This window comes from Ascaphus truei, chromosome 6, assembly GCF_040206685.1.
Source record: "Ascaphus truei isolate aAscTru1 chromosome 6, aAscTru1.hap1, whole genome shotgun sequence".
Classification (NCBI taxonomy): domain Eukaryota; kingdom Metazoa; phylum Chordata; class Amphibia; order Anura; family Ascaphidae; genus Ascaphus; species Ascaphus truei.
In genome coordinates this window covers 91251063-91269645 of record NC_134488.1, presented here as the reverse complement: position 1 = coordinate 91269645, position 18583 = coordinate 91251063, and the positions used below count along the sequence as shown (strand labels likewise).

Below are 18583 nucleotides of genomic sequence, written 5' to 3'. Positions count from 1 at the left end.
CTGCTGCCTTTCCATATTGCTTTGTTACATTGCCTACTCTTAATTCAGATGTAATAATGTGCACCAGGTCCCTTTTCTCTACAGTAGTTGACATTATAGTCTCATTAATTCTAGGGTGACAAGATTTACAAAAGTAAAGACCGGGACACATTAAAAATATTTATAAAACATATGACACCACCAACTGCGCCCCTTCTCCTTTATGTCTCTCTGCCCCCCCCCCCTCTCTCACACACACACCCCTTTCTCTCCCCCCCATCCCTCCATTCTCGTTCCCCCCTCCCATCCCTCCATTCTCGTTCCCCCCTCCCATCCCTCCATTCTCGTTCCCCCTCCCATCCCTCCATTCTCGTTCCCCCTCCCATCCCTCCATTCTCGTTCCCCCCTCCCATCCCTCCATTCTCGTTCCCCCCTCCCATCCCTCCATTCTCGTTCCCCCTCCCATCCCTCCATTCTCGTTCCCCCTCCCATCCCTCCATTCTCGTTCCCCCTCCCATCCCTCCATTCTCGTTCCCCCTCCCATCCCTCCATTCTCTTTCCCCCTCCCTTCCCTCTATTCTCGTTCCCCCTCCCTTCCCTCCATTCTCGTTCCCCCTCCCATCCCTCCATTCTCGTTCCCCCTCCCATCCCTCCATTCTCGTTCCCCCTCCCATCCCTCCATTCTCGTTCCCCCCTCCCATCCCTCCATTCTCGTTCCCCATCCCATCCCTCCATTCTCGTTCCCCCTCCCATCCCTCCATTCTCGTTCCCCCCAATCCCTCCATTCTCGTTCCACCCTTCCCATTCTGTGTCCCTCTCCATTCTCTGTGCCTCTCGCTCTCTCTCCCCCATTATCAGTGTCTCTCTCTCTCCCCCCCATTCTCTGTCTCTCACTCTCTCCCCCATTCTCAGTGTGTCTCTCTCCCATTCTCTGTCTCTTTCTCCCCCCTTCTCTGTGTGTCTCTCTCCCCCATTCTCTGTGTCTGTCTCTCTCTCCCATTCTCTGTGTCTCTCTCTCCCCCCTTCTCTGTGTGTGTCTCTCTCCCCCATTCTCTGTGTCTGTCTCTCTCCCCCATTCTCTGTGTCTGTCTCTCTCTCCCATTCTCTGTGTCTGTCTCTCTCTCCCATTCTCTGTGTCTCTCTCCCCCATTCTCTGTGTCCGTCTCTCTCCCCCATTCTCTGTGTGTGCCTCTCTCTCTCCCCCATTCTCTGTGTGTGCCTCTCTCTCCCCCATTCTGTGCGTCTCTCTCTCCCCCATTCTCTGTTCATCTTTCTCCCCCCATTTTCTGTCTCTCTCCCCCCTATTCTCTGTCTCTCTCCCCCCCCATTCTCTGTGTGTCTCTCTCTCCCCCATTCTCTGTGTCTCTCTCCCCATTCTCTGTCCGTCTCTCTCACCCATTCTGTGTCTCTCTCTCCCCCATTCTCTGTGTCTCTCTCCCCCATTCTCTGTCCGTCTCTCTCACCCATTCTGTGTCTCTCTCTCCCCCATTCTCTGTCTCTCTCTCTCTCATCCATTCTTTGTGTCTCTCTCCCCCCATTCTGTCTCTCTCTTTCTCCCCCCCATTCTCTGTTTCTCTCTCCCCCCATTCTCTGTGTCTCTCTCTCTCTCCCCCATTCTCTGTCTCTCTCCCCAATTCTATCTCTCTCTCCTTCATTCGCTGTCTCTCTCCCCCCCATTCTCTGTGTCTCTCTCTCTCCCCCATTCTCTGTCTCTCTCCCATTCTCTGTCTCTCTCTCCCCCATTCTCTGTATGTCTCTCTCTCCCCCATTCTGTCTCTCTCTCTCTCCCATTCTCTCTCTCTCCCATTCTCTGTGTGTCTCTCTCTCCCCTATTCTCTGTCAATCTCTCTCTCCCCCATTCTGTCTCTCCCCCCAATTCTCTGTCTCTCTCTCACCCCCCATTCTCTGTCTCTCTCTCCCCCCCATTCTCTGTCTCTCTCTCCCCCCCCCATTCTCTGTGCCTCTCTCTCTCCGCCCCCATTCTCTGTGCCTCTCTCTCTCCCCCATTTTCTGTGTGTTGCTCTCTCTCTCCCACATTCTCTGTCTCTCTCCCCCATTCTCTGTCAATCTCTCAACCCCCCCCATTCTCTTCTGTGTGTGGGTCTCTCACGCTCCCATTCTCTGTGTGTCTCTCTCCCCCATTCTGTGTGTGTCTCTCTCCCCCCATTCTGTGTCTCTCTCCCATTCTGTCTCTCTCCCCCATTCTGTGTGTCAGTTTCTCTCCCCCATTCTGTGTGTCAGTCTCTCTCCCCCATTCTGTCTCTCTCCCCCCCATTCTGTATGTCTCTCTCCCCATTCTGTGTGTCTGTCTCTCTCCTCTTTCTGTGTGTCTGTCTCTTTCCTCATTCTGTGTGTCTGTCGCCCCCTTCTGTGCCTGTCTCTCTCTCCATGCTCTCTCCACCCCCCATTCTGTGTCTCTCATAACTCTCTCCCCCCTGCCCCCCATTCTGTGTCTCTGACTCCCTATACTGTGTGAGTGTGTCTCTCTCCCCATTCTTTACCCTACCTGTCACTGTGGAGCATGGGTGGGGGTGGAAGCCATCTTGAGTCCTGGCAGCAGACACCGGAAGCTCTCACTGACTCATTTCTGGGTCTCACTGCTGGGGCTCCGCTGAAGCTAACCCCGCCCCCCACCCTCTGCAGCTGCAGTCAGACCCGGCTCTGCTCTCCTACCTGCATTCTCTGCTCTCCACAACCCCTGAGGAAGCCGAACTGGATAGAAGGCGAAACGTGTAGGGTTTTTGACCCTCTGAGGATTCCGTAGCTAGCGAGGAAGAGTCCAGTCCCGTGACCCACCGTATCTGCTGCGAGCGGAGACGCAGAAGTGCCGACGGCCGCCATCGAACACGCGGATCGGAGGATCCAGGCTGGTAACGGGGATTTACATTGAGACTTTTCCTGCTCCAGAGGATTTCGGGAGTCCCAGAGTGGCAAGAGTTTGCCCTTAAAGCACTCACTGCGTTTTGAAATTTGGGAGAATGTGACTGTGTCCTTTCCCCATCTGATTCTAACTGCATGTGCATTAAACTGTATTACGCTATGTTCTCCTTATGTTTTTTCTAAGAGGGAGTCAAGCGTGACCAGATTTTTCTCCTGCTGACGTATATGTGAGTGATTTGTTCACTGCATCACTATCACACAATTTTCACTGGGTATTTTTTGGTTTAGTAATTTTGTGTGGCTAGCACTCTATTGCGCTTTACTTTTTTCCCTTATCACCATTTGCACACGGTATTCTAGAGCAGAGGTGCGCAAACTGGGGGGCGCAAGATTGTTTAGGGGGGGCGCAGGCGGCGGCCAATTTTGCAAGAGAACCAGAGAGAAATGCAGTTCTGTAACTGCAATTTCTCCTGTAGCCATCAGGTGGCGCTGTGCTGCACAGCTCATGCAGCGTGTGACAGAGACATGGAGAGGTGGGAGACATATTGGGGGGAGGGGGAGAGAGAGACATGGAGAGGTGGGAGACATTGGGGGCGAGGGGGGAGACATGGAGAGGTGGGAGACATTGGGGGGAGACATGGAGAGGTGGGAGACATTGGTGGGAGGGGAAGAGACATGGAGAGGTGGGAGACATATTGGGGGGAGAGACATGGAGAGGTGGGATACATTGGGGGGAGGGGAGAGAGAGACATGGAGAGGTGGGAGACATTGGGGGGAGGGGAGAGAGAGACATGGAGAGGTGGGAGACATTGGGGGAAGGAGGAGAGAGAGACATGGAGAGGTGGGAGACATTGGGGGAAGGAGGAGAGAGAGACATGGAAAGGTGGGAGACATTGGGGGGAGGGGGAGAGAGAGACATGGAGAGGTAAGAGACATATTGGGGGGAGGGGGAGAGAGACACTGGGGGAAGGTGAGGGACACTGCGGGGAGGCGAGAGACACTGGGGGGAGGTGAGAGACACTGGGGGGAGGTGAGAGACACTGGGGGGAGGTGTGTGAGAGAGAGAGACACTGGGGGGAGGTGTGTGTGAGAGAGAGACACTGGGGGAGGTGAGAGAGACACACTGGGGGAAGGTGAGAGAGACACTGGGGGAAGGTGAGAGAGACACTGGGGGAAGGTGAGAGAGAAAGACACAATGGCGAGAGAGAGTGAGTGAGAGTGTGTGTGTGTTCTGGCACGGGAGGAGGTGGTTCCAGCTTAACGGAGAGATGAAGGTCAGGCAGAGATGGCAGAATTGAGGGGCTTGGGAGGATGAGTTTTGGGGGGCTGAGGGTTATTCTTTGGGTCAGGGGGGTCACTTGGGAGTATTGATCAGCAGGGGAGATTCATCAGTACCCCCCTTGAGTTTGGTTATGGGGATCGCTGGGCAACATTTAACATGGGAATAAATAAATAATACATAAAACTGGTAGGTAGGAGTGGATGACACTGGGGAAAGCAAAGGGGAGAAGGAAAACAGGGAGGGGAAGGGGGAAAAAATGGGCGCGAGAGGGAAGGGATGTAGCAAAGAGGTAGATTAGTGCCCCCTCAAATGGATTGCCTTTGTGCACCAGAAAAAAAATATTACCAGATGCCAGTAAACAATAAAATAAACAGTGATCCAATACTAGTATAATGCCTGCGCGCACGCCTGCAGCCCAAGCGTCACAAAGCTTGTTCGTCCTCATTGGCTGAACCAGCTCACGTGCGCTGACATCATGTGATTTTGATTACATCAGGCAGGGGGGCCAAGAAATTTCATGGATGAAAAGGGGGGCTCGGCCTAAAAAGTTTGCTCACCCCTGTTAATTAAGCAAGTACTGTAAGATGTAGTTTTCAAAGGGAAACAGCAGATCGAAGATGTTTTCTATTGAAAAGGCAGCTGTGGTTCATGGGGCAGATGCTGCATATTAGCAAATGAACCACAAAACGTTTCCTTTTTTACATTTTTTTTTTTTAAATAGTTTCCAAATTATCTGCAGGCGACTCACTGAATATGAGCCCTTAATTGAAAACATCAGCAGAACATGACAATAATATTTACAGCAGTAATTATGAGCAAGCACATTAAGGATGTGTAGCCATACACTTTCTATATAAAGATATAGCCAACGTCATTGCAACCCGTGGCACACTACATTGAGACTATTTCACCCGCGGGAGTGCGACAAGGGAGCAGGCTACGTGCTGTTTCACCCGCGTGACAAGGGGCCAGGCTACGTGCTGTTTCACCCGCGTGACAAGGGGCCAGGCTACGTGCTGTTTCACCCGCGTGACAAGGGGCCAGGCTACGTGCTGTTTCATCTGCGTGACAAGGGGGCAGGCTACGTGCTGTTTCACCCGCGTGACAAGGGGGCAGGCTACGTGCTGTTTCACCCGCGTGACAAGGGGGCAGGCTACGTGCTGTTTCACCCGCGTGACAAGGGGGCAGGCTACGTGCTGTTTCACCCGCGTGACAAGGGGGCAGGCTACGTGCTGTTTCACCTGGGTGACAAGGGGGCAGGCTACGTGCTGTTTCACCCGCGTGACAAGGGGCAGGCTACGTGCTGTTTCACCCGCGTGACAAGGGGCCAGGCTACGTGCTGTTTCACCCGCGTGACAAGGGAGCAGGCTACGTGCTGTTTCACCCGCGTGACAAGGGGCCAGGCTACGTGCTGTTTCACCCGCGTGACAAGGGGCCAGGCTACGTGCTGTTTCACCCAGTGGTGAGAGAAAATTAAACTAAAAGCATATAATCAGCGCTCTAACCTAAAAATCTATACCTATATATTAATTATAATAACAAGGTGCTCTATACATGTGTAACCCTTTTTGTGAACCGGCCGACCCACCCAATCTCACATTGGCCCCTCGTGGTCTAACCGGTCCCTTTCCCTGCAACACACCTGCTCCTAAAGGGTTACTGGTACTGAAACACACCTGCGGCTCCAGGAGATCTGAGCCTCCGCTAACTGGGAGCCTGGGGAAACCCTTAACGTTACCTGGTGCAGCGCCTCCACTTACCCAGGATCCCCCGTTAGGAAAGATAGCCCTGAGTAAGAAATACCATAACACACGTAGATAAAACAATACTAACACTTTACTTGAGAACACATATCACATACCATAACACATTACATAACATAACATAACCCGATGCTCTATCCGCATCACCTCAGCCCAATGTCTGGTGTTCCCCACCCAGTGTCCTGTGATCCCCCACACCCAATGTCCCGCAATCCTGCGAAAGGTCGTGGGTGACTGCGCAGTCACTATATTAAGCTAGGGCCCAGTTGGTGCACTTAGAATACTTGAGATACCTTCCGAGCACTCCGATGCTCGGGACCGCAACTCTCTTCACAAAGGGTCAGACGTCCGTCTGATCCTTTCCAGGTACTCTGCCGGTGGACCCCAACGAGGGTCCCACCGCTCCACGGGAACTGCAACCGATCACGGCAACACCAACCGCATGGGAACAGCAACCGCAGCTATTCGCTTTCTATCACAACTACTTCTAGAGTGACAGCAACCCTAACCTAGGGCCTGTTCCCAACAGGAAGGAAATACCTGCTGATCCATTGTAGAAGTTGTTAGGAGAATTTGGGCAGAGAAAGGCAGATTGGCGGGGAACGTCATCGGAGGAGGGACCAGGCGCTCCGAGTCGCGGCCACGAAGCGGGGATCCACGCCGATTCCAGCCTCCTCCTGCAATCCCTCGGCATCCTTGCATGTGAAGCGGACGGCACGTTGTAGGACACGCATAGGACTTTTTAGCATGTGAGTTCATGTCTTTAAGCCTGTATTTTTAATAATAAATGTTTTAGTATCACACTATTGGCGCCCTTTTCTGTTCCCAATCGGTTATGGTGTTGCTGATGCTGGAAGTGAAAATCGTGTACCAGTAGCAGGAATCAGTTGGAGCCAACCGTGAGGAGAAGTAAAGAAACCTTTTGAGGCCCAATTCTGTCTATTTTTAAGTAAGTAGATAGCAACGGTGGGGGTGTGAAACACTGACCATAGGGTACTGCGCAATGGTTGTTTCATTTGTATTTCCAGACAAGTCTCCAATCTAAAAGAACGGGACATTGTGGACTGTGGATCTCATTCATATCATCAATCGATTTATGGGACTACCTCCTTCTGTCAGGTTTAATATCTGGTAGTGCGCCAGGGAATCACTGTATATGTTGTAATATCTGTTCCTTTCTGTTGTAATTTTTGTGCTGTTTCACCCGCGTGACAAGGTGACAGGCTACGTGCTGTTTCACCCGCGTGACAAGGGGGCAGGCTACGTGCTGTTTCACCTGCGTGACAAGGTGGCAGGCTACGTGCTGTTTCACCCGCGTGACAAGGGGGCAGGCTACGTGCTGTTTCACCCGCGTGACAAGGTGACAGGCTACGTGCTGTTTCACCCGCGTGACAAGGGGGCAGGCTACGTGCTGTTTCACCCGCGTGACAAGGTGACAGGCTACGTGCTGTTTCACCCGCGTGACAAGGGGGCAGGCTACGTGCTGTTTCACCTGCGTGACAAGGTGGCAGGCTACGTGCTGTTTCACCCGCGTGACAAGGGGGCAGGCTACGCACTGTTTCACCCGCATGACAAGGGGGCAGGCTACGCACTGTTTCACCCGCATGACAAGGGGGCAGGCTACGTGCTGTTTCACCCGCGTGACAAGGGGGCAGGCTACGTGCTGTTTCACCCGCGTGACAAGGTGGCAGGCTACGTGCTGTTTCACCCGCGTGACAAGGGGGCAGGCTACGCACTGTTTCACCCGCGTGACAAGGTGGCAGGCTACGTGCTGTTTCACCCGCGTGACAAGGGGGCAGGCTACGTGCTGTTTCACCCGCGTGACAAGTGGGCAGGCTACGTGCTATTTCACCCGCGTGACAAGGTGACAGGCTACGTGCTGTTTCACCCGCGTGACAAGTGGGCAGGCTACGTGCTGTTTCACCCGCGTGACAAGGTGGCAGGCTACGTGCTGTTTCACCCGCGTGACAAGGGGGCAGGCTACGTGCTGTTTCACCCGCGTGACAAGGGGGCAGGCTACGTGCTGTTTCACCCGCGTGACAAGGTGGCAGGCTACGTGCTGTTTCACCCGCGTGACAAGGGGGCAGGCTACGTGCTGTTTCACCCGCGTGACAAGGGGGCAGGCTACGCGCTGTTTCACCTGCGTGACAAGGGGGCAGGCTACGTGCTGTTTCACCCGCGTGACAAGGGGGCAGGCTACGTGCTGTTTCACCCGCGTGACAAGGGGGCAGGCTACGTGCTATTTCACCTGCGTGACAAGTGGGCAGGCTACGTGCTGTTTCATCTGCGTGACAAGGGGGCAGGCTACGTGCTGTTTCACCCGCGTGACAAGGGGGCAGGCTACGTGCTGTTTCACCCGCGTGACAAGGGGGCAGGCTACGTGCTATTTCACCTGCGTGACAAGTGGGCAGGCTACGTGCTGTTTCATCTGCGTGACAAGGGGGCAGGCTACGCGCTGTTTCACCCGCGTGACAAGGGGGCAGGCTACGTGCTGTTTCATCTGCGTGACAAGTGGGCAGGCTACGCGCTGTTTCATCTGCGTGACAAGTGGGCAGGCTACGCGCTGTTTCACCCGCGTGACAAGGGGGCAGGCTACGTGCTGTTTCACCTGCGTGACAAGTGGGCAGGCTACGTGCTGTTTCATCTGCGTGACAAGTGGGCAGGCTACGCGCTGTTTCACCCGCGTGACAAGGGGGCAGGCTACGTGCTGTTTCACCTGCGTGACAAGTGGGCAGGCTACGCGCTGTTTCACCCGCGTGACAAGGGGGCAGGCTACGTGCTATTTCACCTGCGTGACAAGTGGGCAGGCTACGCGCTGTTTCATCTGCGTGACAAGGGGGCAGGCTACGTGCTGTTTCATCTGCGTGACAAGGGGGCAGGCTACGTGCTGTTTCACCCGCGTGACAAGGGGGCAGGCTACGTGCTATTTCACTCGCGTTACAAGGGGGCAGGCTACGTGCTGTTTCACCCGCGTGACAAGGGGGCAGGCTACGTGCTGTTTCACCCGCGTGACAAGGGGGCAGGCTACGTGCTGTTTCACCCGCGTGACAAGGGGGCAGGCTACGTGCTATTTCACCTGCGTGACAAGTGGGCAGGCTACGTGCTGTTTCACCCGCGTGACAAGGGGGCAGGCTACGTGCTATTTCACCTGCGTGACAAGTGGGCAGGCTACGCGCTGTTTCATCTGCGTGACAAGGGGGCAGGCTACGTGCTGTTTCATCTGCGTGACAAGGGGGCAGGCTACGTGCTGTTTCATCTGCGTGACAAGGGGGCAGGCTACGTGCTGTTTCATCTGCGTGACAAGGGGGCAGGCTACGTGCTATTTCACCTGCGTGACAAGTGGGCAGGCTACGCGCTGTTTCATCTGCGTGACAAGGGGGCAGGCTACGTGCTGTTTCACCCGCGTGACAAGGGGGCAGGCTACGTGCTGTTTCATCTGCGTGACAAGGGGGCAGGCTACGTGCTGTTTCATCTGCGTGACAAGGGGGCAGGCTACGCGCTGTTTCACCCGCGTGACAAGGGGGCAGGCTACGTGCTATTTCACCTGCGTGACAAGTGGGCAGGCTACGCGCTGTTTCATCTGCGTGACAAGGGGGCAGGCTACGTGCTGTTTCATCTGCGTGACAAGGGGGCAGGCTACGTGCTGTTTCACCCGCGTGACAAGGGGGCAGGCTACGTGCTATTTCACTCGCGTTACAAGGGGGCAGGCTACGTGCTGTTTCACCCGCGTGACAAGGGGGCAGGCTACGTGCTGTTTCACCCGCGTGACAAGGGGGCAGGCTACGTGCTGTTTCACCCGCGTGACAAGGGGGCAGGCTACGTGCTATTTCACCTGCGTGACAAGTGGGCAGGCTACGTGCTGTTTCACCCGCGTGACAAGGGGGCAGGCTACGTGCTATTTCACCTGCGTGACAAGTGGGCAGGCTACGCGCTGTTTCATCTGCGTGACAAGGGGGCAGGCTACGTGCTGTTTCATCTGCGTGACAAGGGGGCAGGCTACGTGCTGTTTCATCTGCGTGACAAGGGGGCAGGCTACGTGCTGTTTCATCTGCGTGACAAGGGGGCAGGCTACGTGCTATTTCACCTGCGTGACAAGTGGGCAGGCTACGCGCTGTTTCATCTGCGTGACAAGGGGGCAGGCTACGTGCTGTTTCACCCGCGTGACAAGGGGGCAGGCTACGTGCTGTTTCATCTGCGTGACAAGGGGGCAGGCTACGTGCTGTTTCACCCGCGTGACAAGGGGGCAGGCTACGTGCTGTTTCATCTGCGTGACAAGGGGGCAGGCTACGTGCTGTTTCACCCGCGTGACAAGGGGGCAGGCTACGTGCTATTTCACCTGCGTGACAAGTGGGCAGGCTACGCGCTGTTTCATCTGCGTGACAAGGGGGCAGGCTACGTGCTGTTTCATCTGCGTGACAAGGGGGCAGGCTACGTGCTGTTTCATCTGCGTGACAAGGGGGCAGGCTACGCGCTGTTTCATCTGCGTGACAAGGGGGCAGGCTACGTGCTGTTTCATCTGCGTGACAAGGTGGCAGGCTACGTGCTATTTCACCTGCGTGACAAGTGGGCAGGCTACGCGCTGTTTCATCTGCGTGACAAGGGGGCAGGCTACGTGCTGTTTCACCCGCGTGACAAGGGGGCAGGCTACGTGCTGTTTCATCTGCGTGACAAGGGGGCAGGCTACGTGCTGTTTCATCTGCGTGACAAGGGGGCAGGCTACGCGCTATTTCACTCGCGTGACAAGGTGGCAGGCTACGTGCTGTTTCACCCGCGTGACAAGGGGGCAGGCTACGTGCTGTTTCATCTGCGTGACAAGGGGGCAGGCTACGCGCTATTTCACTCGCGTGACAAGGTGGCAGGCTACGTGCTGTTTCACCCGCGTGACAAGGGGGCAGGCTACGTGCTATTTCACCCGTTGGAGCGCAATAACGTTGGCTACACCTGTAATTAGCATGTGATATTCCTATAAAAAAAACTGTAACTAATATTGTACAAGACGGAAACTTTAACTGCCCCCTCAACAACTAAGCACCTACTATATGATTTTAGAGTAACTTGAATTGGGAGTGATCCACCAGATGAAGTCCTTTGGGTAGATGCTCGATTTAAAACATATGTAAGTGTAGCGGTGAGGCATTTAACCGACTTTCTGGTTTAGATCTAGATTATTTCTGAGACTTCTTTTCAGCCACATGAGAATAATGCAGTTACATATATTATTCTGTCTAAACGACTCCCAATATGGTGTTCAAACACACCCATATTAAATCATGCAGCAAGACCTACAATTCATTTATATCACTCCAAATCGACTTGCTGTAGTTTAAGAGGAGTTACTGTAGTGTTATTTGTCAAAAGTGGTAAGCAACTAGTTAGTACTATGTAGAAACTCCTCCGGTGGGAGGCAAGGCAAAGCACAGCCGGAGAAAGAAATGGCATTTCTTTCTCCGGCTGTGCTTTGCCTTGCCTCCCACCGGAGGAGTTTCTACATTCCTGTCTACCACAGAGCACGCCGGGCTGTTGATTCAGAGCTCGCTTCACCGGAGCTCGTAAACCCCGCCGGTCACGTGACCACCCGCTGTGAAGGATCGCACACAGCAGGGTAGGCGGCAGAAGAGTGGATCAAAGGGCCGCCTTCAAACGGAGATCCCAGCTGATATCAGCCGAGCTGTGACCAGAGGAGTACTGGAGGAAGGAGCGGCGAGAGGATCGTGGAGCACACGGCACTACACATGTCTATGTGAGTTTCTTTTTATCTTTAGTCTATCTGGAGCTCACTCTGAGCCAACTGCTGGAAAAGATTTATCACTAGTGTGTAGTTTGCCTGACCCCCATCCCCAGTCATACAGCGAGAAGGCTCAACAGTGTTCATTGCTTCTGAGCGCCTGAGGGGTTAACTGTTGTTCACCCATACATACTGTAGTTAGTACTATGGATCCTGTATGTCTTAGGCCTGGGACATAGTCCCACAGACCCCGCTGTGCTGTGCTGAGCAGATGAACTTACCCCCTTCATCTGTGATCAGCGCGGCTTTAGCAGCTGCTTCCACATGCGTGCGGAGGCTGAGAAATTCTGAGGAGACAGGCAAGTTTAAAATTTGCCGCTCAGGGGAGCGGTCACGTGACCGCTCACATCCAATGGGAGCGAGGGACTAGCTCCGCCTCCCACCACGCCTCCGTTCCGCCCCTTCCGAAAGCACGCTCACTGCCTCGCCTGCCAGGACACAATAAAGCTCCAGTTTGAGCAGGAGCACGGCTCAGCGCGGCCCGAGGCACCATGCCCAAGGCCTTACAGTAGATGAAAGCCCAGAGAGGTGGAATTCTATTATTTCTTGATGCTCTTATCTTTCCTGTACCTCTCCATATTTCACATGTCATACTTATAATGTAATGTAAAGTGTTGGATATATGGTCAGCAGACTGTATCTTACCTTGTCCGACGGCAGGTCCTCCTGAGGGGTCCCGTTATCATGGTGTCGTGTTGCCATGACAACATGGCGCCGCTGCATCAAAGATGATGCACCAGACAAGGTAAGAGGCCTCTGCACCGAGCCCCACAATAATCCCAGCGGGCCCTGGTCTCAAGCATTATAATAGCAGTTTCACTCACCAGCAGTGATATGGAACAGCTTAAGTGCCGTATATACTTAGTTACTCGTCACAGTGCCGTGTGAATCCCAGCCAGGCACCATGCTCAGTCACGCCACCCACTCATGACGAAAGAAAAAGTGCTCATTGATTTAAAAAAAAAAAGTACACAACTTGTCCTCACAAACTTCTTGAACTTTGTTCTTCATGTTCATGGAGCAACATACGCTGTGTGTGTATAAAAATAATCAACAGTGTGCATTTTCCTATCTATTGTTCTGGATTAAACTCATTTTGTTAATTATAGATTCCAGTTTGGCCTCTTTCCCCTGCAAACATCTTTCTACATAAAACATCAATGATTTTTGTTTATCCTTTATTATATATTATCTACACTAACACGTTTATTAATTACTAGATTGCCTCTTCACAGAGTCTCTGTGATTTAGTCATTTGTTTTCTACTCTTTCTACAATTTGCCTGTATGTTTTAATGTCATTTTATTTGGGGGTTATTAATTAAAGTGCCCCCCCCCGAGTCATTAAGGACCTTCATTAGGTGCCATTAGGCAACTGGGACACCAAACAACATGATGTAAATGTAACCGTTCTTGCTACTTACATGTCTGTGCTGTGCATCTCCACTGTTTGTACTGTTTCTTTCTTTCTCTGGCCCCATTGGCTAGGGTTCTAGGAAAACCTGGCAAGTTATGAATTGAAGAACTCTTGAGGTACCGAGATGTACCGAATACGGGAGGCAAGTAAAGGGTTCTTGGATATGAGCCGGTGCAGGAAAGGGGCAGTAGCGTAACGATCATTTTTGGGGCCCCCCTACAATCTTTTTTTAAAGGCCCCCCTCTTTCTCCAACTCTCTCCCTCTTATCCCACCTCCTCTCACACAATCCTCCCCATCTCACTCAATCCCCCTCCCTCCCGTAAGAATTTTACCTTGTGGTTAATGTGGGACAGGGGAGGCTTCCGATCCCATATCAGTGGGAAGCTGGGACCACACGGGCAGATGTAGAAGTTGGGGGGGGGGGGGGGAGGGAGGAAGATTGACTTGGCATGAGGGTCCCACAGCAAAGAGTCCCCAGCAGCTAGACGCTGGTTGGGTTGGACCTTTGGCCGGGCCCAACTTCCAGAACCAACCGGACCCCACCCTATGCGGGCTTAGTGGTAAGCGCCAGGAGCCTCATTAGCTTCCAGGACCTTTTCGTGCATCGGCACTGCCAGTGACGTCACCAGGGCGCTGCGTGACCAGCGGGTCTGTGATCACGGCGGCGGTGTTTGTCCCAGTAGCACGGAGCTCCAGTGGACGTGTGTGGCGTTCCCCGTGGAGGTTTCCCCATCTGGTGAGGAAGGAGATCTGTTCTATGGGCTTTACAATATCAGCTTTGCTGTAAGTAGGATTTCAATTTTACTCCTACTGGATGTTCCCGTTTTATCTGTGTCCCAAGCTTAACGGACAATTGTTTGTCATTTTATATAATTTTTTGCCATATTTTATTAAATTGTAATAACCATTTAGTTATTGTTTTTATGTGTCTGAATTTTTATGGTTATATTTTAGGGTTACACTATGATTTTTTTCTTTGTCTTTCTTGTCGTTTTTGTTTGTCTGTCTTTTATGCGAGACTTCATTCAAGATCCCCCTCAGGACTGTTTGGTATCCGTGACTGGACTCGACACTTGGTCAGATTATATTCACCAAGTTATTTTATTAGAGGCGCCGGTTGTTTTCACTTGTTAGTGGTAATGTAGTTACGCCCTGGGATAGGGGGAGACACATTGGTTTCTATTGTATGATTAAGGAGCATGAAACTGGTGTCGAGACAGGAACACAGGGAGGTATACAAAGCAGATTCAGGTCTTCTAAAAATAAAAAAAAAACAATACAAAATAAAGCTGCATTCAGAGAAAAGATATTGATTTATTGAAGAACCTAAATAGAATTAGTTTCTTTGTTGGGAAAATTAATGACATTAAGCATTCACTTTTCAAGGGAAAAAAAAATATCAAAGTGCCTCTAGTGATTTCAGATTATGGTGCAGGGAAATCCACGTCAGCAAGGGAGATACATATTTCAAAATCATTGTGCTGATAAATAGTTTGGCATGGAGAAAGGTATATTTGTATATTATATGTGGTTACATTGAGAATTTAGAGATGAGCAAAAAGCCTTATGTTTTATGCAAAGAATTAAACCCACGAGTGGCCATCTCCAGTCCTCAAAGGCCACCAACAGGTCAGGTTAAGCGTATCCCTGCTTCAGCACAGGTGGCTCAATCAGTGGCTCTTCCCATTTCAACTCTCCTACTTGGATTGTTGGCAGAATTAAATAAGTTGGTACCAATATGGCATGTGGAACACACCACTCATGATAGTTTGTGGTGAAAAGAAAACCGTAATGTTCAAGGAGACCATAAAAGTGAAAAGTTTAATTTAGCGCTGCATACAATCATTTAAGAAAGCCAATTACATGGGTAAACTAGTTCTTGTGAGCCACGTGGGTTTGCTACTTTACGGTAGTTGTTGGGCAACAGTCAATTACTCACTGATTACATAACAATGTGCCCCAGAATTTAAAATATAAATTCAAGAATCTCCTCCAGAACACTAATCTGGTTCCATTAGACAGGGGAAAACAAATAGCTAATTTTCTTCACCCATTGTACTGTACCCCAATTATGGTCAAGACGCTCTTCCCAATCGCTCTCTCAATCGAACAGACCAAGGAATATATTTACTAAGCATTCTTATTGCAAAAGAAGCCATGTAGTGTCAGATCGTTCACGGCCCATTCACTTGAATAGGCAGCAAGGTGTCTTCAGGCGATGGTAACGGTCTTATGTCATAGCTGCTCTTGGTAAACATGGGCCTAAAGCTTTGCATACCTCCTCCAGTCAATAGTACTTGATAGATATATAGTTGCTCAGCCCCAACCTGTCTAATTTCATGGCCTTAGTTATATATTATATATATAAAAAATGTTCTTCGCGGCATAGACCAGTTTCACAATATTGCGCACACACACAAAGCCATATAACATTCAGAGCAATATTTTAAAATAAGCTTTATTTATTTGTTGTATTTGCCTCCATGCCTTTAGAACTCCTCCACACTTACGTGGGCATAATTACAACTAATGTTACCGATCATTAAAACTACTCATTATTATCTTTCTCTTAAATAGACCATCCTCTTAGTAACTTTTTTAGAATTATTTCCTAGCATGTAATGAAAAATACTAAATAACCATGAGCTTTAAAAAAAAAAGAAAAAAAAAAAAAAAACCAGGACAAAAAAGCTTTATAAAAACATTTGTCTGAATGTGAAGAAAACACACAGTCTTTTCTTATTTCAGACTGATCCCTTTAAAAAGCAGTAGAGCCATTGAGCCACTGTTTGCAAGTGATATTATGCATCATGTTAACAATAAAACCTATTTAGATTTGTAAGACTAAATATCCCTTCAAATAGGGAGCACTAAATTCAAAAATACCATCAAACATTATCAAATGTTCATGTTACAGTTTTCAGAGCTTGACATTCAGTTTTTAAGGATAAAGCAAAATCTACTGCCGCTTTTATGTACCACTCATCTAAACATTAGTAGGAAGGGATAAGCACAGAGCTGGTTTACAGGCAACTCTACCAGTCTCAAAGAGCTTGAATTACACAGTCACTTGCACATAGAGAGTACTTTGATTAAAAAAAATGCCCAAACAAAGATCCATTTATGCCACTGCCAGCCAACTCTGCATGGCCAAAAAATGCTGCATTTTAATGGAATTCACAGGACAAGAACAAACCCAGATCACTTTTTGCAAGATGTAAATTTGATTTATCTAGGGCTGTATACACAATGTTCAAAAACAAAGAAGATTTTCCGAATTCAAGCTAAGGTCACAGCTGTTTTTCTGATCTCTTGCACATCGAAAGCTTTGTCCTCTTTTTTTAAACAGATAATGGTGCAAAGCCTGCAGCCATCTGGTTTAATGACAATCTTTTAAAAATGTTAATCAATCAGCATCTACACATACCGATTTATCAGCACCCACATACAGTACGCGAGTTACTATTCAATAAATACTGTGGATATGGCATAAATTGGGTATTGGAAGACATAACCAAGTGGATATTGAAATTGTATAAGTTACTAATGTGATTTTGGTTGTGCTGCGCCCATGCCATATCTGCATTACTTACAGGGCGAGGCAGCAGCTCCAGAGAACATATGATATAAACATACCCCCTTCATCCTTTAGGAAAAATATAACTTCAACATTTACTTTATAATTTAGATTACAACTTTGTGCATGTATGCAAATAAATTAATAATACAAACAAACTTCCGTCTGGCAGGCATTAAAAGGTTAATACTTCATCCAGGAAGGTAATTAAGACTTTCTGAATAAAGATTCTGTATAATTTTTTACAAAGCGCTGGCACACCCCTTGAACAGGATAATGTCACTCAAAACAGCTTGAAAACATCTCCAGTACAGAATGCACCACACAATGGGCTCAAGAAAACAGCGTTTTGGACAAGAGACACTACAAGCACAAAGTGCACATTTTTTCGTTATTTACAAATACACAGCAGTTCTTCAAGTTTCCAAAAAATAAAATAAAAAATAAAGAGAACACCCCCCCCCCCAAAAAAAAAAGGTAAATCCAGTAAAGACAATTTTACAATACAACTGCTATAAAGACGACAATTAACATGTTTACACACATTTCTCTCTCTAGTATGTACAGCAATTACAGTATTGGCGATGCAAAAAAAGGCTCACTTATTTCATGGTATGATAAATGGGCACACATGCCCCATGTACACATACAGAACAGGTAGACCAGGAGTGTCCGACTAATCCTCAGGGGCCACCAAGAGGTCAGGCTGTCAGGACATCCTTACTTCAGCACAGGTGGCTCAATCAGTGGCTCAGTTGAAGACTGAGCTGAAGCAGGGATATCCTGAAAACCTGACCTGGTGGTGGCCCTTGAGGACTGGAGTCGGACACCCCCGAGGTAGATGCTACAGCTGGTCACCAGTCTGCGTCCTCTTCAATGTAATAGTCAGGAGTGGTACCATCAAAAAGGCCAGGATCTAAAGATTTCCGCTGTTTTCCCCTTGCAAAAACCCTTGAAATGGAGCCGAAGCCCATCTTCTCCTTCTTTTTCTTCCTCTTTTGGTCCTCGAGATCCTCTAAAGACTGTATTGGAGAAAAAAAAAATAACAATGTTGTAAAGAAGTAAACATTATAGAGAGTTACAATTATATGGAGTGCATTAAAGGAGCAGGTCCCCCCCTACACTTTTCTCCCCTCAGCCCCACTGTGAGCCAAACTCCACTATTTTCAGCTCTGGGGCCCCTTGGTTCCCGAGATGCCTACCTGTCAAGCTACCCGTTTTAAATCTCCCTCCGGGGAAACAAAATGGCTGCCAAATCTCAATCCAGTAGGAAGCTGCTGCATCATTATCAGTTATAGCTTCTTATTGAACGGCCATTTAAGTCCTCGTTAAAAAACAGGAAGTAATTCCAGTAACTTCAACAGCGTGGGTTGTGAGATGGGAGGGGGTCCCGGAGATGAAACTCATGCGGTTCTGCTCTGGGGTGACTTCATCTTTTACAGGTTTATATTTTTAAAGATATTACTGTGTAACTATATCTATTCTACCCTGGAGAGTAGTTGCATCCCACAATTCAATGGTTATTGGCACCAGAAACACTTTATAAAGTAAGGGTGAACTTTTTAACTTAATCTAAGTATGCATGTTCTGTGCGAACCTTGGACACCCATTGACCCGATAAGTTTATTCACTAGTCAGTTATCTTGTCTATGTCTTTACATTATGTTTGATGTCCTCTTGTGTACCGATTTGCACTTGGGTCGGTCAGCAATGACCTTCACTTTATTCACAACGTCTCACTTTCTGTACCAAGGTCAAGTTAAATGAGTGAGAAACATAATAGAGACTTTGGAAGCTAGATCTCACATTTATTTTTCCTGCTCAGACTCTTTATATGTTCAGGGAATGGGCTATTTCACTGTTTGGCATCTCTGAAATTTACAATCTGCCTCATTAGGAT

At 49.6% G+C, this 18583-nt stretch overlaps 1 protein-coding gene across 7 annotated transcripts in view; it reads right to left on the bottom strand.

Moving 5' to 3' along the window:
• Positions 1-14400: 14400 nt before the first annotated feature.
• KAZN (kazrin, periplakin interacting protein) overlaps positions 14401-18583 on the bottom strand; it is a 411605-nt gene continuing 407422 nt past the window's right edge. For all 7 annotated transcript variants that reach the window (XM_075605079.1, XM_075605083.1, XM_075605080.1 and 4 more), the window contains one exon: positions 14401-17705. In XM_075605079.1, the coding sequence (XP_075461194.1) occupies positions 17538-17705 (168 nt within the window). In that variant the 3' untranslated portion in view covers positions 14401-17537. The remainder of the gene's footprint in view (positions 17706-18583) is intronic.